At 38.4% G+C, this 19,986-nt stretch overlaps 1 protein-coding gene across 2 annotated transcripts in view; it reads right to left on the bottom strand.

Moving 5' to 3' along the window:
- skap1 (src kinase associated phosphoprotein 1) overlaps positions 1 to 15,154 on the bottom strand; it is a 31,806-nt gene extending 16,652 nt beyond the window's left edge. For both annotated transcript variants that reach the window (XM_055229435.1, XM_055229436.1), the window contains exons 1-8: positions 14,915 to 15,154; positions 14,233 to 14,338; positions 13,881 to 13,906; positions 12,800 to 12,916; positions 1,177 to 1,257; positions 940 to 1,023; positions 751 to 875; positions 534 to 597 (exon numbers count right to left, since the gene is read on the bottom strand). In XM_055229435.1, coding sequence (XP_055085410.1) covers positions 534 to 597; positions 751 to 875; positions 940 to 1,023; positions 1,177 to 1,257; positions 12,800 to 12,916; positions 13,881 to 13,906; positions 14,233 to 14,338; positions 14,915 to 14,954 — 643 coding nt within the window. In that variant the 5' untranslated portion in view covers positions 14,955 to 15,154. The remainder of the gene's footprint in view (positions 1 to 533; positions 598 to 750; positions 876 to 939; positions 1,024 to 1,176; positions 1,258 to 12,799; positions 12,917 to 13,880; positions 13,907 to 14,232; positions 14,339 to 14,914) is intronic.
- Positions 15,155 to 19,986: the final 4,832 nt, after the last annotated feature.

The raw sequence follows: 19,986 nt of genomic DNA, 5'->3' as shown, positions 1-19,986 counted from the left end.
TATCAGGTCCTCTGCCGTACACCAGCGGGCCGGCAGAAATCAATGTCAGAGGAGGATAACCAGAACATCTACCAATCAATTTCCTGTAAGTTGGAATTCGGTAGGTGGGTTAGGGGAGGAGTGTGAGCTGGGGGAGGAAGAGTACAGCCGCATGGTTACACACACAAGATCCCCCTGTTCAACAAATGACAGATTGGAGAGTTGGATAGTGGGTCATGATAAAATTCTCCCTTTCATTTCTGACCTTTCTGCCCCTCAGAAACTTTAGGCACACATTTACCAAATATATCTTTGGCACTTCTTTAACTGTATTTCAAATTACCCTGTGGCACTTTAAAAAGTCAGGCCTGTATTATTGATATGGCCTTAATCACAAATGTATTTCGGAGTGATTTACAGTCTAAACAATGTGACCTTCTGCATCCTTATGCCCCGGATTCAGATAAGAGTGCACAAAACAGCAAACTGATAGAAGAGATTCCTCTTTCAGGACAAGCAGACATGAAAGGGATGTCATAAGAAAGTACCAAGACCTTTAGTTATAAAATTGATTTCATCCACCCAATCTCGGGCATCTTGAGGACTGTTTGCTACAAACTAGAAGGGAAGAAAACAACAAATTGGGTTATTCACAAAACGTGTTGACATTGGACAAAAATAATGTGTCTTTTAAAATTATGTATTATTTGTGCGAGCTGTTAACAATGGTCTAATTATTAATTCTTTAAAGTGATCTGTGGCAATCCAAACCTGAAAGGACCGTTTCCCTGGAGCACTGAGCTCAAAACAGGCATTTTTCTTGGAGTCTTTTCTGAGATGAGTCACTACTTCTGCCTTGTAGCCATTAATATAAAACGCCCCCTTTTGCTGCTTATCTAGAAAAGAAAACACATTATTTAGAATATATTTTTTATGTTTCATATGACTGCTGAAACCAACCTTTTTCTGTTCCAAAATAGTAGAATATATTTTTGTAAATGACACACCATCTCTTCTGCCATTCGGAGCCAAAGAAGCTGTGGTCTAAAGAAAAGGGACACTGTCTTTAGAACTGATGAAAACTGCAGCTGTTTTTCATATGCAAATTAGAAGACTGTGCCATCAATATAATTAAATGGGACAAATATGGTTGCACTTTTAACTCATTGTGAATAACATAACCCTGTTCAACCATACCTCGTCGTCTCTTTTCCAAGTAATCTTGCTTTATGATGGGGCTAAGGTCCTGGACAGCCACTATGGGGATATCCTCAAAACCTGTAAATACAAAAAGTTACAATAATGGTAATATCTTTTAGTTCCCATGTGTGCACTCATACATATACAATGGACATGACTGCTGCACAGTGGATCAAATACATGGCCAGCTTTAGGAAATTGGGATCAATACATTTACAGTGCTGCTGAGCATTGCAGTCCATTCATCTACTCAGATTGCTCTTTTAATGGCCATGGCCTTCCAGCGGGAATTCAAACAACTCTAACTAATTTGCAAAGTCAAATCTTCATCGTAACAACAGTACAACTTTAGAGCATTAACTTAAGTAGTGCACCTGTTATATAAGCAAAAAGCAAAGTACATATGACACCAGGTTATAATCATTTATCTATAATGTAACACAATGCCAAGTCATTTAATCGACCATTTTCTACTGGCCATTTCTCTCCATTCAAAATGATGCTACTAGGGGTGGGAAATATATCAAAACAGTGATAATATCTCAATTGTTGTTTGGTGCAAAATTATAATATTAAGTATATCATTTATAAATGAAAGAATACAAAGTTATATCAAAAAGCTAACTAAAAATAAATGTGTAGTCTCCCAAATAAGGGTATAGCTGATATTTCTGTCCTTTTGTTGTTGTATGGTCCATTCTCATTTCATGCAGTACTTGCTCCTCAACCAAGACATTTACAGGCACATTTTAGTACATTCCTGATGCATTGTTAAAACATCATTTGAATATCACGATCAAGACAATGCAAGAACATACTGAAATTTTTGTCAATATTGCTCACCCCTAGATGCTACAGGGTCAACCTCTGGGCCATCTTCCTCTGTGTATTTTTACAAGAGACCCTGTTTTCTCCAAGTGTCAAAAACAAAGACCTCACTTCCGCCACACTCATTTGTCACTGGGCATTAGGGGAAATGTGGAGGGAGCGTGAGGCAGCTTTTTAGCACAAAGCACAGAAACAATTTAAAGACCATTTACACAACTCAATGTGACACCCTATTCAGACTGTTGATGACAGGGGGAATGCCTGGAGTCCATCCCTTTTGGAGAGGCGCTGTTCACTGGAGCTGAGAAAAACCAAACATGTCAAGCCATAACTAGCTCTTCTGTTTTAAACTAAAATAATCTCCCAATACAAGAGAAGCATGAACCTCTTTGTACAGGAACTAGAAAAGACCTTGCAGCTAAATGCCCACTACAATTTGCTGATACCATCTCTTGTACTTGTAATTTGAAGTCCATTGCTTTGTCAGGGCTTGAATGGTTTTGTCCAAACAGTCTTAATCTAAAGTACAAAATGAGAGTGGTTGATATTGGGCTTTTTTTTTGCAAACATTCCTGAGATTTACGCATTGATGTTGACCACAATCAGGCTTGTGATCAGATAACCCCCACGCTGCTGCAGCCGTGGGCCTGACGGATGAGCAGGTCACGGTAGAGCAGCGCCCCAGACACCTCAGTGCAGTAACACGCTCACATTTCATTGGTCTGCCTTTGTGGATGGACTGAGAGGTGACACTATAAATACATAGGTGCTAAGGACTGTTTTGTCAAAGAGAACCTGATTCAGTACATCATAACAAACAGCGCCATTACGCTCCTCCACCTCATCCATCCGCCAGCAGTCCGTTCATTTTTCTGGGCCGGCTTCCCTGTTGCGGCCCACTTCTAATCCCCTCGTCTGTCTGCCTCCCCAGCTCTTCATTTATCTCAAAGGTCGAGCCCGGCTAATAGATGAGGAGGTACAGAATCAACACGGGATCAGTCTGATCTGAGTCAATAAACATTACACATTCATGTGTGCTTTACTCTCAGACAACAAAGTGACCTGACCCCACTTTACTGTGGTGCACTGTTAAAAGTACTAACGTTGTACTAGACATAAACAAAAACATATTGACAAGACAACAGACAAAACTGTTTATTTTCTACTTTATAGTGTAGAATGCAAAAGTGACACTTTATAATAACTACACCTTAATTTGTCTTAATAAACCATGAACAAGGACTGGACATGATTTAGACTTAGTAACTGCTTAATAAAGTGTTATGGCTAGGAGTTACGATATTAATATTAATGTTAAAGTAGTTACTAAGCCTGAATCTTCTTAATAAACTATTTCTTCAATGTGAAAAAAAAATTATTAAGGCTAATTAAAGTGTAGTTATTAAGTGTGTTACTGTTTATAACATATGGAAAGACAAAAGTACAAAAATGACCTTGAATGAACTGTCATCAAGAAATTAAAAAACATATTTTTTTGTTTTCCATTTAAAACAGTATGTTCGGCAGGTGACATAATTGCCCATAACTTGTCGATTGCAGCCTAGCAACAAAACACAGCTTATTCCCATTATCTGGTTCACTTTTAATCCCAGATCACACAAAAGCAGCTTCTGATTGGCCCAGAGTTAAAAGTTGCCTTTAATGAAAATGAGACCATAACACCTCTTTGGGAGCGATGCAAATTTAAGTAGATATTTAGAGGTAATGTTATTCGAAAATGTGTAATTTGGCGAATAAAAAAAAGCCCAACAATCATCAGTGTTTGAGTTTGTAGTCTGGTACACGGAGACACATTAATGCATCTAATTACAGCCTCATCAGAATCGCAGACAGACGGCACTCTTTCATAAAAATCATAAATTGCGTTATCAATTATTCAGGGCAATGCCTTGACTTCATTTTCATCCCTTTTGCGTTTTAATTAGCGCCATCCACAGCATTGCTATTGACATTAATTTGATGGCAATTTATTGATATTTCAGCCTAACCTATTTAACTGTGTACAATTACTAACAAAGAGAAGCAGATAAATGAAACGCTTGGCACTGCTGTGTGTTTGGTAAGTGGAGGTGAGGATGAGCTAACTGAAACGAACTGCTGCCACTGGTAATCAGAAACAAAACATGTGAGTCACCGCATTACCAAATGGACTAAAGTAATCAATACAAGCTGACCAGAGATATGCATTTAATTGATCTTGATAAATGAACGCTATATGGAGAGCTAGTGGACCAGTGTGTGGCTCTGTTGTGATGCCGTGCTCCTGAAGTTGTTCGGCGGTGGGGACGACGCACAACAATGAGTCCGGGCTGCCAGCGGTTTGCCACATTCACGATCTCTCATTTGGTTATTCACACTCTCGCAGCGTGGTGTTATGAGCTCAGCAGTTGATCCCACAAGAAAAGGCTGATTTATGTTAGCATGACCAGAGGGAGTTAATGTATTCTCTCATTAAAATCCACTTTAGTTAGGCTGAAAGTCAATCAAAGCCTGGATACAGAGTGAATCAAAATGGAGGGAAATGGTGGGGTTGGAGAACTAATATGTGACATTATATCTAACTGTGGCCATAATGCAACGACGATGTTTTGAAAACACCAGAAGATGTTGATGGTGCCATATGAGATGATAATGCTATACGTCGAAATGTGAATGACTTCACAGCAGCAAGACTCGAGGAGAGAGGAACAAAGCAGGTGGCAGAGAGCAGAATGTATGTGACAACTATACTTTTGTAGGACTTTTTAAAGTGCACTTATACAATGGGTTTTATATGTAAAACACCAAGTGAGTAAAAATGTATGGGGAGTTAAAACAAAAGTCAAACATGTTAAGTTAATACATTAAAATCATAATATTCAACTCCAATTAACAAAGGAATATAGAAAAAATCATGAAAAGATAATATCATGTCTTTCATATTAAACGTTATCATTAGCACTTTACATGAGCCATACGGACAAAATAAAAAAGAGTCCTAAATTATAAGTGATTACATAAATGAATATAATGTATTTAATACAGTACACAGGGATTCAATGAGATAAGGCAACTTCAACGAAGTATAATTTGTGTTGATATGAAAACAGGCGAGTGTTTGACAGATGACGTTATTGCTCCTTTAAAGCATAGATCATGACTAAGTTATTGTATGTTTTCTTTCTCCTTTGCTCAGTCCTTGAGCGTGGAGCCTTTCCCAGTGTCTTTGCTTGAGGTATTGGAGTGAAGGCAGCGTCAGGGGGCAGGACCTGACCCCCGGTTGAACCCTGCTGATGAGGTGAACCAGGAGGCACAGGGAGGCTCCGGGCCCTGGGGGCTATGGGACCACTGCTGCTGATGCTACACACACTGCAGGCAGACCACAAGCCTGCACCAAACTGTCCTTGATTAGGAAAAAGGATTCTCTCAGTGCACCTTCACCCACTGAGCGCTCAATCCTGGCGCAGGCTACGCTAAATTGATACATTTTTCCTCATTACAGTGTGAGGCCTTTGCTGCGCGTCCCTCCAGCGAGCCGGCCATCAGCAGGAGACTGAGAGGCTCTGAGGTTAAGGGCAGTGGCTCTCCTCTCCTCCCCCTGATTTGATTAGGACTTCAGTCATCGATACATAAACCATGTTTAGATCCTCCTAATGCATGTGTTTGAACCAGAGAAAACATGCAGTGCATTATATCAGGCTGCTTCATGCCTGAATCTAGGGCTAATAATGTTTAATGGAGGCGGGAATTATGGAAGGCCGATTCTTTTGTTTGTTTTTTTGGGGACAACAATAAGGTTAAAATAATTATCAATCAATATTATCAAACCCTTTGGCTATTTCTTAATAAGAATAATGTTTTTATTTTTATTATCTTCGGTGAGATGGGTGAATGTTAACTTGATCAATTAATATCACAAATAATTAAAAAGTGTACCATAAAAATAACAAATTTGAAAAAAAAATATATATATCAGATTTTTTTTGTTAATTATGACAAAAATATAAGCAATTATATTTTCCCCTATTAATTTAATCTGCAACTGAATGAAGGTCTGACCTGCAATTGTCTAATGTACACTTTCTGTTCACAAATTTAAGAATATCGATTTCTCCGTCCAAACATGTCGGCTGAAGAGAAGACACTAAGGGGCTAAATTTACTATGTGACACCGGCTTCCCCCTGGGCAGCTATAAGCCGCGTCTACAGCGACCCTGAATTTCCCTTTTGTAGATTTACTACCACTATTCAAATGCTTAACTGCAGATACAATGATCCTCTAATCGCTGGGGATGGTTTTGAGCTGCTTCACTGACAGCTACGAAAAAAGGAAAAAAAAACATAGAGTAGTAAGAATATAAATACTGACAATGGAGGAGTGTGAGCCCACCAGAGAGACTGCATATCGGTGATGAAAACGGGGCATAACGCAGTCATTGTGAAGAGCCTGGAGGGAAAAACGCTCTGAGAAAACCAACACAGCCACCCTCTGAATGTACGGTTATTGCAACTTTAAAATGCTTCAATTATATACACTAAGATAACCGCTATGTGATTTTAGCAATAAACTAAAGGAATGTTTGCACGCGTTATTACAGTGAGTGTGATCTCAACAGTCTGTCCGTAATTTTTAGAGTTTTATTTCTAGGCTTAGGATCGCAGTGTTTGAATATTATACTAATAAAAACAGGAGACACTAAAGGTGAATATTCTGAAAGCAACAAGTGTTATAGAAATATAGAAAATAAAAGGTTACTCAATATGTAATAAATAATGACATAAAACTGATTTTTTTAGAGACGGCCCAGAGTATGACCTAGGAGTTTTTTTAATTAATAAAAAAAGTTATATAAACAGTGTCAGGTTTTTGTATGTATGCACTTTATTTTTCACAGCTGAGATAACACATCAAAAGAGATAATATTTATTAAATTGAATGAGAAAGCAATACTAGATTATTAATGTCCACTATGTTTATGTTTACAATTATTTTCAATAGCCCTATTTGAATTAAATAGGGGTTGCAAATATTCATTATTTCTATTTACTTATTTTAGTGGCTGTTAAATCGCCAAATTGCACATAAAAAAACATTAGCTTACACCCACAAGCGATGTTCGCAATGCTCCCCATAATTTCACTTTAATTTGTGACAAGTACTTCTTTAAAACAACTAGTGCGTTTTCATAATTTTTTATATGATGTGTCGATAACATAAATTATTAATTGTGCAGCCATGTGCCAAGTGACATTTTACACCGTACGTGGTTCGTTTTGGCATCCCATAAGCAAACGTTAAAAATAACAGATTTTAAATGGATAAGCTCCAGTATATTATCACAACTAAAAGCTCATTTAGAATAAAGAATGTTCCCTGTCATTTGGGCTGTTATGAAATCTACGTTATTCTAATATTTTGAAATGAACAAACAATAAATCAATGATGATCGTTTCTATTGGCGATAAAAAGCCCACCACCTGCACACCGGCCCGCTGCTGCTCTGTCCCAGTTGGCACGTAGCACTCTGCTGACTGCACCTAAAGCTGAGCCCAGATTCTGATGCAGAGATGGATGCACCCCAACATCCTCCAATAACTCCACAAGGGCATGTTAATGACCTTAAAGTGCTACATTACAGCAACAATTAAACAGAGAAAGCCCAAAGGACCCAAGAGCCGCGTGTCACTGTCTGTGTACAGGCCAACACATCTCTCCCATCTCCATTTATTTCCCTAAGAAATCAGCGGGGCCACCTGGGCTTGGCATTGAAACTTCATTCATCTCCAGAAATGGATTCCAGTGGAGGGCAAAATCAAATTCTCATTTGCAAGGCAGGGGGAGAGAGAGCGGGAGTACGAGCAGGAGGTACCTGGGAACGCTAACCTCTGGGTGAACCCACCACATCTGATAGTTTTACTATTTGTCTGTGACATTGACAGCTCTGGGGGAGATTAGGAACCACGCTGCCCCTGCTTCACACTTTGCATTCTGCCTATGTGCCTCTATACACGTGGACCAGCCCACATTTAACGTCACAGTTTTCCCAGAGAGTTTACACGCGGCACTGCACCAGAGGCAACGAAAGGGTGTAATTATATGCTGTGCAACAATAAAACAAAGCAAATGAGCAGGGAGCTGAATCAAAGGGTTTACAAACAGGCAGGATGCAGAAAGTACACGGCATGACTTTTGGTGGAGCATGGGGGTGAAGCCGGAGAGGAGTGATGAATGCCCCTCGGTTAAATACGTCCAAATCCCCCCTTCAAGCCGTTCTCTTCTTGCCAGGCCGCGTGAGTGAGTGTGTGAGAGAGACTGTATAAGATTAATAGTGTAAACAGCAAGAGAGAGAGGGAGAGAGAGAGAGAGAAAGAGAGGTGGAGAGAGAGGGATTGAGAGAAAGAGAGAGAGAGAGAGAGAGAGAGAGTAAGAGAAGGAGAGAGAGAGGAAGAAAAGACTATCAGCATCTGCAGCAGCACAGTAGCCTCCAGGGAATAGCGTGAACTTTTGAACCCTGATAGCAAGCAGTCGCAGCGATGCACAGAGCCCGCTCCTGCCTCGTAATGTGAGTGTATGTCTCTAGCTGGAAAAGCACGCAGGCTGCAAGCATCAGAGGGAGGAGAGAAAAGTGGAGGGGAACGAGGAAGAGTAGAGCTCATTAGCATATTCCTCCCTTCCTTGCAAACGAGCACCAACCGCTATCCAAATGTCACGAAATCCATACACCAATGAACACAAGAGAAAAATGATTCTCTGGGTAGATATTCTGACAGATGGATACAGTAGATGGCTATCTCCAAGTCCAAAGAAACTTCCTGAGTGATGAGCTTTCTTTGACAGCAAGGCTAATCATTCAAGCAACTAAGGGCTGAAGGTAGACAGGTCACAGGATGGTTAGGCAAAGGGCTAAAGGTCAAAAGTTCACCCATTGGTCAGACACTGTGGCCACTGGCAGACCCCCTAAACTAACCTAATGTAGCTATAATCTTATTAGGAAAAGTAATGTAATATCAAAGTAACTCATATATTAAACTGCAGGTAATGGTGTTTTAATCTTAGGTGTGATTTGAGAAGTAACACCAATAACCTACTTTGCCTAAAATTACTATATTCCAGTGATTTGCTGGAAGCTATAATGTTGCTAAAAAATATAGGTTCTTCACATTCAAATGAGATATAAATAGTTTTTATATACATAAACATGATAATGATTAAATTGAATGGCAAAACAATTAATATCCACAATTTGTAGAAATGTAGATGATATTATAATAGAAAATATCACTTACAATTTGTTTTTAAAAATATGCCCCCCCAAAACTGTGTCATTTATGAGAACTTTAAGATTCATAAAGAAGCCCCTTGGGGTGTAAAACACATATAAAGATTAAGAAAAGACATAAAGCGTTCTGTGTTGAAGCTGATCCTACAGAACTGTGTCATCACAGCAGCATCCTGATAAACACGGCAGGGCTCCCAGCGGTGCTCTCCAATCAAAGAAAAACAAACAGGCCATTTTGACTTGGTAAACTTGACCCGCAAACAGCAGGAAGGGGCTAAAAGCGCCACATCTCCAGCTGTCTCCAGAGGTTGGTTTGTGTTGTTGCACATGTGTAAGTATCTGTGTAATAAGATTATAGACAGCAGAAAGATAATTATGTCAATACCACACTCCATGATTGTAAAATGTGTTAAATCCACGAGGTAATGTAAACAGGATTTTGTCTGTCTGCCTTGAGCTGTACATCCAGGGAGAGAGTGGAAAGACGAGGCTGAGGCGCGGTCAGGTCACCAGAGCGGTCGGAGGGTGAAACTCAGTTCACATTACCATGCAGACACCCAGGCTAACAATGGAGGCTCCATCTGTTCACGTCGCCCATTACAAATCTGGTGTCACCCAGTGCGCTGAAGACAACAGGCCACCGCATCTAATCAAGCGGCTCTGGCTCCTCCTGTGTAAAAGCAGCCATCGACTGCACACTCACTCACTCTCTGGTTAGGAACAGAGCACAGCAGAGGCAGCCAGTCAATTACCATGGATAATACATTCACAGAGTCACAAAGTCTCTATTGTACTGTACACTCAAATAAAATGATACAATTAGACCAGGCTAAGAATATATATTCTACCTTTTCCAACAGCCAAGTGCTTCAGTGTAAATCACAAAATGATCATTATTTTTCACAACAAAGGTAATCTGCTGATTTCTGCAACAAGCGACAACCAAAACTGTATAAATCCTAAGCACCATTGATAACTGTTCATTGGCAAACGCCTTGATTTCATTAAGTTCTATGTCCATTATTCTGCCCAAACACTCCCAGCTGAAAGTGTGAACCATTTCTTTCATCTGGCAGTGAACAGCAAATGAACTCTGAACTCCACATGCCCTTAGCGAGGACACAGGCCATTCACCGCTACGCTAACATGGACACATTCCCCAACAATAAAGATATGTGGTACACAGATGGTTTGTAACAACTATACTGTTTGTGTCTATGTCTAGTTTATGGATAAAAAAGACAAATAAAAAATATTAATATTATAAGAGTATGCACTTACAATTTCTCTACATTTTTCACTGCATTATCACTTAATGACAATTTGCTTTAAAAAGTATCTGTCCACTCTGCTTGTATATTACGGAAGACAATAATTATGTTCTCGGGTAATAATCTAATTCAATTTTAATACAGTGATTTTTAATTTGATATATTCAATTTAGCAATAGACATAATAAATTTAATATAATATTTGTTTGTTGTTTTAGTTATTCTATTTCCACACGGTAATTTCTAAGTTAAGTCAGAACTTGAAATTAAAAATACCGTTTACCTCCTATGGTAAATTTAACTTCTTGTGAATTTGTTTAGGGGCTTCACACCCATCACTTGTTTACAAATACAAATGTTCTAATTTATCTATAAGCCAAAAAGTGCAATTAAGGGGGACTCATTTTGATGGTGAAGGAAATGCACATAAAAGAAAAAGAGGATTCTGATGTTGGGGGATAATTGGCTATTTCTCACAGTTAACACAAACTATGACACGCTACAATACTTCAACACCCAAAACCATTGTATATTCTTTGGTAACAGAAGGTACTGGGGCATTTTGTCACTCGAGGCCAAAGAGAAATTTGTAAACATTTTATAGAATAATTTTGTTTGCTCCCCAATGGAATCCTGCCTTGTTTATTGTAAAATGAACTAATTCAAAAAAACAAATAACAGTTGTCTAGTGGTCTATCTTTCCACCATCTGCTGTGATTATTTCTGTCGCTTTTACCACAGCTGAAAAGTGGCTGTTGCTACTCTTCAGTGGGCAAAGGACCGCAAAAGTCCATTAAGCCATTTTCAAATAAAAGGATAATTTCTGACAACATCCAGCTGGCATTAACGACAGCCTTCACATTATGACTGCAAAGTGTGACAACGTATTCAATGTTGATATGGACATTTCACATATATTTTTGTCTTGCATGCATGATATGCGTCAAAAAGGATAGCTAGGACAGACATTGGCATCTAAGGGCACCCAAGTTGATATTGCCCACCTGCGGCATGTCATATTATGGGCTATTAACTGCCGCATAGTGTCCAAGATACAAAAAAGGCTAAACGGGAGGGAGGGCAAGTGCGCAAAGGGAAGATAGAGATTGATACAGAAAGAGAGGGATGTAACACACATGGCCCCTCAGGTACAGTGTTGTATTTCAAACCCAGTTGTGAAAGAATAGGGGGCTCAGGGTCAATCTATCACTGCATTAGCCTGCAGCTACAAAGCTTCCTTACTGTGTGGGCTGCCTCCATGCCTCCCACAATCTCCCAGCTCCAAGAATAAAAGAAACAGAATCAAGACATGAACAGACCACTGGAGGGCGCTCTAGGTCACCATTCCAGGCTTAAAAACCTCAAAGTATCCAGCAGTATCACAGAAACATACCTGCATTGCAAGCAACAGGGAGGAGCTATGGATGTGATGCAAAACAAGCCAGAAATAACAGGCTGGAAAGTTAGGCACATGACAATGGTATTTTTGTGTTAGAGCAAATAAGTAGTATTGGGTATTTCTGCTAGAAACCTCAACTGAATACTTCTTTGTTTAATTGTAGGTACTAGTAGAAACCTAAATATGTGTTAATATAATATAAAATAATAATTAATTTAAAACAATCTATATAATATCAAAGAAGGAAATGTAAAGTCCTCTGTACTTCCTATAACAGTAACTATACATAGAAAGATAATACTCTTCAGATGTTCATGTATGACATTGATTGACAGCCATCCATTTAACCGCCTGGGCTACATCCCTTCTCTTTTATCAATTTACTTACTGTATATATTCTGGCAAAAAATTAGCAGGCTAAAAATTGTTACATTGGCCATAATATTCTACAGGACAGAACCAGGAAGTGGGCCAAAAATGAATGGGGAAGTTCTCTTTCTATCTGCACACAGTGTGTCTATGGATATTGTCTATCTACGCTGGCTCAGCTAACTGTCTGAAGTAACACCTGGTTTCAATTTAAAATGTACAGTATGTGTGTAACTGTTGAGTTTTAATTGAAAGATCAGAGCCACAGAGATTACCAATATACAACTGCTTTCATTTTTAAAACTGATGTCGCATTGAAATTCCCATCAGTGCTGCTTTGCCACTCTTGCACACTCAAACAAAATTAGCCCTTTTCAGCTGCGATCTCTGCATTGCGCAACTGTCACAGACACATTAACACACTTGCTCCCACACACGCACATGTACAGTACTCAGGCCTTTTGTTGACTTACACTCTTGGGCTCCATCATCCTGGCAATCAGACGCAATTGAAGCTTCATCGGAGGGAACTGAGCGGCCAAGACTAAATCTGCCGTTGTCATCGGAAACGTCTTCCTGCAGCGAATCTGCTGAAGGGATAAACCAAAAAACTTAACTGAGAAGGCATGGCAATACATAAGCCAATACATAAATATAAAAATATAATTGTTTTATTAAGGTTGTGAAAAAAATCAACACCAAGATATTAACTAATACGCTCATCAATACTGGACTAACTACTACCGATACTGGGAAAAAAATAACATAAATAGGACAAAATTAGACCATTTCTCAATACTTTTAGAATGGTTGTGATCCTTGTAACAAATAGCATAAGGTAACAGCTGCATTAATAATTTTTCTTGTAGGTAATATTAGTTTTACTCCCATAAAGTGTATTGTAAAAGCAGCATTTTTGTTTAAATCAAACAATTACACATTGTCGGGAATTAATTGAAAAACATTTTATCAGAATCAGAATCAGAATCAGAATCAGAATCACTTTTATTGATCCCCGAAGGGAAATTCTCTTAGTTACAAGATGCCACAACCACAGGATAGAATTTAAGAATAAGAATAAAAGTCATTTAAATAAGAATAAAATTTGTGCAATAAGAATAAAGTGTCATGCAATAAGAATAAAGTGTCAGTGTTAAACAAAATAAATAAATAGATCATCTCACAAAATCACACACTATTTACATCTATGTACAAAGTTTATCTATTGGAAACTTGTAAGAAAGAGCCATGCTAGTTATAATATGATCCTTGGGAGGACAGCTGATTGGTTGTTCAGGGTTGGAACACTTGCTTCACTTTTGTCTGAAAAAGCTGTTCTAAAGCTGTGCTAGTGGCTAGAAAATTCATGCATGTGAATACTACTGATGTGCCAAAGGGTTTGAGAGCTAGGAATGAGTTAGACAGATTTAAAAATCTACTTCCTCGTTTCATGGTTTCAAAATTGAACTGAAAATTGAGGGTGATATTTTAGTAATGTGACAGCACTAGTTGATCATATTAATACAGTGGTAAGAATGTATTACAACAACTTACTGTTAATATCAAACTCCTGAGGATTTCTGAAAAAAGACAAAACAACAGTATCTTTAAAGATTTCTTGCTGTTGACAGTTTTCAATTTGTTTCCTGCATTGAAATGCCACAAAACCACAGCTCACACTCAAAGAGCAAGCTTGATTTGCCATGTAACACTAGACTAGAGTACAACGGTAAGAAGTGGTTTCTGTTGTAAAGTAAGTACTGATGATTCTTGTAGAAAAACATGATTTAAAACAATATTACTGATATTTAACACATTAAAAAGCAGTTATTTTGCCATGTTTAAGAACTTAAGTTTGGATAAAGACACTAACGCTAACTGATCGTAGAGGGGAATTACATCTTACCGTTTGTGCACAACACTGAAGTTACTGAGCAGAACTTTACGAGTCTGAACTGCATAATCGCTCAGCTTTTCATCCCGAAGGACTTCAGTTATAAAGTAATGACAATCTATGGACAAAATAAAAACAAAAAACAAAAATAAGATAAAACAATGCTATTTTAGGTTTTAATGTTCATAACTTTTATATTTTCCATCACACAACTCTAGCTAGAGCATTGGGGCTGCTGAAACATATGAGAACAGTATGCTGTAAGGGATAAAGTAGTGATTTATGGTATGTGTTACAAAACTGTCAGTGAGGTAGACCTTGAGATTGGTGGAAGAAAGTTCATTTGTCATAAAGTACTTATGATTTAGACTTGGGACACTGCATTATCTATCATGTCATATTAGCAAAGTTGCATTCAAAAGTTTGCAAATGTGTGAAACAGGTTGGGCTACATCACACAACTGAATTCTGAGTATCATGCAAATCTAATTTCTTTTAAACTGATGCAAAGATATGGTACAGCTAGTGTGACTGTGAAAACTGTGATCTTGTTGTATTGGCCATTTGACTCTATATATTGAATTAATTTTTGATTCAACAAGCCTAGTGTTACAAAATAAAATAAGAGGCAATATGTATTTACTAAAAAATTGTAATTCAGTAGTTTCTATTGGGAAAAAAGAAGAGACATTACCCTCTACAAGTCTTCGAACGTCATTGGAGATTGTCCCCATTCTTGGCTTTCACCTGGCCTGCTCAGTTGACTTCTCAGATTTTTGTCCCCCCCTTTAGTAAAATGAACTCCTGTTATATGGTAAGGTACACTCTACCACATATTCACAACTCACTGAGTGAAACTAGAGAAAGGCAAATTCACAGTTACAAAGTCAGGCAAAACATCTCACCATCTGTCCTTTTGTTCTGTAACTCAACTTCCGTGCATGAATCATGATTTGCACAAAATGGGGAGGAGCAGGTGCAAAGATGCTCATTTCCTTTGTATGCACTCTGCTTCTCAGTGGTTTAACCTAAGGATGTAGGATGTAGGCCAGAAATATGTTTATTACAAAGTTGTGAATTTTTAAAGAAAAACTAACATTATCAATGTCATGTTATCACGTTTATTAAATGAAAAACATGATCTACCACCCTCTGTTGCAATGCCAAGCTGAACATCTAATAGTTTCTGGAAATTTTAAAACGATAAAATGTCATGAATTAACTTGGAAATATGAATATCAGGTCAGGTATAAGGTGACCAGATTTTCAAAATTAAAAACTGGGACACACCCGAGTTGGGATGGTTGGTATAAATAAAATAATATGTCGTGCATTTTTTGCTTTATGATTTCTGAATTCTGTTGAACAAATGACAATATATTCCCCGCTTTAATCTTAGCGGGATCAAATTGGTGAAAAATAGGGACGTCTGGGACATTTCGTGTATAAAACTGGGACAAATCGATGTTTTTGGATAAATCTGTTGGAACATGGGACACGAGGACATGGGACTCAAAACTGGGACTGTCCCGAGTAAGTCTTGTCACTCTAGTCAGGTACGGCAGCTAAGTCAAAGCTAGCTGGCTACAATACAATGTATTAATGTAATACAATTAACGTATAAAATGCAATAACTACTTCATGGATATTATGAATAGTGACCCGTTAAGCATATCATGTCTTGGGGCATATCTTCTGTCACTGATGATGAAATACAGCTGCAGGTAGCATTAGCAGCAGCTAAAGTTAGCTTTAGGTGGCGTTAGCAGTTAGCAGTATGCGCTAGTTTGCATCTTTCTCAAGTAAGTTACCGGAAGCCAGTATCAGCTTGCACATACAAAATAGTTACAATTTAAACTGTTAATATTTTGTGTTCGTCTTTTAATTTAAATAACTTGTTAGTAATTTTAACATACTTTACCCAAAGAAAGTTTCAGAGTCACATGAGAAGTTAAAAGCTTATTTTCACATCACTGATTGCGCAACTTCACTGATTACTAACCACAGCATACAGATGATTTTTGGAAACAAAAATACTGTCACTGGTTTTATATTATAAATGTACACGTACACAGACCTATTTATTTTAGTATGGCACCATGGTAAATGTATTCTGTTTGTGTCTAGGTTAAATTCACTCGTTTCTAATCGCACCAGCACGTGCACTGTGCTTTCAACGAACTGTATCACAGTTTGGTCTTTTTCTGTTTTAAGATGTAAGATGCATTGTGAAGTGTTGAAGTGTGTTGCTCGTTTTGTTTACCAGTGACTCTAATTGCCATGAGCATATTAATAATGAGTTGTTGTTGGTAGGCTTTAATAAATGGCCTTATGGGGGGCTAAATGCACTAACCTTATTGATTTTTTTCTATATCAATGATACAGCAGGTGAAGCTATCAAGAAAACAAGGTTCAATCTGAGACTGGTAACATTGACAGAATAGTCTAAATATGTAAATCAACAGTGTCACAGTTTATAATACAAGGATGGTTCGATAACTTGACTGACTGATAGGCCTATAGTAGGTACAACAATCTGCAGTTGTAGACAGTAGTTTAGACCTAAACCTACATTTTGATGTACTAGGTCTATTCTTTAACATTTCAAATTATATTCAGCAGAACTATACGTATGTTTAAAACTTGTATTTGCCTGTTTACATGATTATTGACACAAATTTTCAGTCTCATATTTTACTTCTCTCTGTTTTCTATTTTTGCTGTCGTTGCAACTGTATTTCATTCGATTCTTCCTCTGTCACCTCTCTCCAGGAAGCCAGAGGTCAGAGCAAGTTGAGTCCCATGTCATGATTGTCCCCACGCTGACCTGTCCCTGACTGGCCTCCCAGCAAAAAGCCCCTGTGAAGGTAAGAGGAACTGGGGTCCCCTCCCCTGGAAAAGAGGTTCCCTCCCCTTGACAGCTCTACAGAGCCTGGGCCACCTGCCTGCTGGGCCCGCCCCATATGAAAAGGGAAGCTCTTTGTAATCTGACGGGGATTACACCATCCAACAATGCACCGCTGAAAGAGCGACAAAAGCCCTGTATCAAACGCTGCTGAGGGGGAGCAAGGCTATGATCTCCCGCTACTACTAACACTGACTCTTGGGCCACCTCTCATCTCCCTGAGAGCCTCTCCCCCCTTTAGCATTCAGGCCCTGTGTCCTCCTTCTGCCCTCTCATCTCTAGGATCTGGCCTTTTATCAGTGCATTCCTTTTCATTTGCATTGCAGTGCGGGGAGGGCCAGCAGGTCTCTCTGATCTGATAGAGCCAAGACAGAGTCAAGAGGATCCTGAGGGCACGAAGGGTGTGTTTGTGTGTATCTGACCCATGCAACACCTGCATTCTCCAGATAGGCCCGACTGCCCACACAACTGTCCACACAACTGTCCACACAACTGTCCACACCAGTCTTTCAGGCTGCAGGAGTGTGTGTCCATCTCAAATAAGTGCATGAGGAAATGAGGTGCTTGACATATTTTTATAAAGATGCTTCTGTCAGATATTTTTATTAAATGTACTTATTAATCTATGGTTCAAGTTTTATGTTACTCATGCAATAACTTCAAATTAAGCATTAAGCAAGCATCATTGAAAATTTAAACTATTCAAGCAATATACATTTCCGTTACATTAGTTATAACCTCATCTTAACCTCCACTGGCTGCTGTGTGACCCTGTGTTAGTGCTGAAGATAAGGACTTGTTTGTCCTGGTTCTTTAGGATCTGTTGTTCATGTTTGTGTTGTTCAGGGAAGTAGAAATAGACTGTTTACTTTAAGGATTTTTCTCAGTTCCATTGTATTCTCAAGCCTGACCTTAAACACACCCATGTAGGTGGTAAGTATGCACAATGGCATGGTGGTTATAGAGAGATAATACTAGTATATGTGTATAAATTCTTATTGACTGTATGATCAAGGTGTTCCATAGAAAAAATAGGTAAACATTTAATCTTAATTTAATTGCCCATATATATTCAAAAACAGCTCACTATTGTAACATGTCTATACCGTAGTGGTCTGCTGCATGCCTGGGGTATGTTTTTTAACAAGAATAGACTTCTAATAACTTTATTAATTCACAAGGAGACACAGCAGCTTAGAAATACAGTATAGAAATGGTTTTGAATAACAGAAGACAAATAGACTATTTAAACAAATCTGAAAAATAATAGTACAATACAATATGTTTTAAAAATGAAAATTATTAAACTGTAATTAGGTTAAATGTGACTTCATATTTTAGCAATGAACAGTAACAAATCTGGACAGAGAAGCTGGTTTTGTGGTTTCTTTTTTTGGCTACTACTATTATATTCTGTGATTAAAAAAAGCCTTTGACTGAAACTGACTTCGTAATACTTAGTAAGTTAAACGTCTTAAAGCCCTTGTAGCAGAATCAGCATATGCCCTGAGAGCAGTGAATAGAAATCCATTGAAATAGTTATTATGCCAGGATATATGAGCCATTTCAAAATATTAATTCAGCTTTATTTAAGGTGTCTTGTTAAGAATCGCAGTTATGTGGACTCGAGTGAGCGATGGCATACCTCTATTATACATGATATATGATTGAAAGAGAGGGACCTATATTTCATTACAGAGACTTTGTCCCTAGAGGCAGTTGTTAAAGAAGAATCTATGAATTATCTCATATAGGAACAACTGGCCCTTGTCACGAGCAGATGAGCGCAAAGGGAGCACAGCGGTATTGAAGAAGGATACAGAAGACTGGGAGGACCAAGAGGTAGAGGTGAGCGATAAATTGTTTTCAAGATAATAGCTAAATTGTTGTTTTCAATGCTGGTGAAATTAGAATATCAAATGCATTGTCTTAATAAGAAAGCTGCAAGAAAATATTGAACTACTACTTAGTGTAATGCACCGAACAAGGATATGAGTAGATAATTGTGAACACTTCAACCAAGACTTTTACAGGCACATTTTATGACAGTTCCGATTGCAAATTTAGGATTTCGTTATTGTTAGGCTTAGGCAAATTCTATTGATCCACAAGAAAAATGACTTGGACAGAATGGCTCACTCATTACCATATACAGTAATGACAAGGAGCACCAAATAAATTGTGATAACATTCGAAATAATTAAAGAGGCAAAAATAGCTTAAGACCTGTGTATTAAGCTATACAGAGTTGAATATGTACAAGTAGAATAAAACATAGCAGATGTAAAATATATCTAGGCTATGTACAAGAGATGGGGTAAGGACAAACAGTGCACAGATAAAAATGTTGGCTTTGGCATAACATGAGGTTATCTATTACATAAGGGTTAATTGTTGAACAGTTGTATGGTTATCAGGATGAGAAAAACAAGATATTATTTTTTGTCAACATTGCCAACTCCCAAATATATAATAAAAAGATGGGTAGATGGATAATGCAGGGCAAAAGATAAGTGAATAGAGGAGCACTGATGGCATCGATAGAGAAAAGAGATACAGAAAGCTTGGAGGACAGTATATGTGTCTGCCTTGTGCCTTGTATGCGCACTCTCTCGCCTCTCTCGCTGTCCAGTTAATTGGAATACAAAGCAGCGAAGGGGTCGATGGGCGAGTGAGGAGGAGGGTGGGGGGCTGCTGTCTGTCTCTCGCTCAACCTTCACTGCTCGCTGGGAATTGACTGGGAAACCAGCAAGCGAGACCGACACACTGTCACTGTTAAAATGAACTGTCACCTTGCATTTCTCAAGCCCCTGGCACCATCGAATTGGCCGCTTTGAACCATGTGACGTGACACTGATTGA

Source organism: Periophthalmus magnuspinnatus, chromosome 19 (assembly GCF_009829125.3).
Source record: "Periophthalmus magnuspinnatus isolate fPerMag1 chromosome 19, fPerMag1.2.pri, whole genome shotgun sequence".
Classification (NCBI taxonomy): Eukaryota; Metazoa; Chordata; class Actinopteri; order Gobiiformes; family Gobiidae; genus Periophthalmus; species Periophthalmus magnuspinnatus.
The sequence above is the reverse complement of the archived record's forward strand: the minus strand, read 5'-3'. Positions and strand labels throughout refer to the sequence as shown.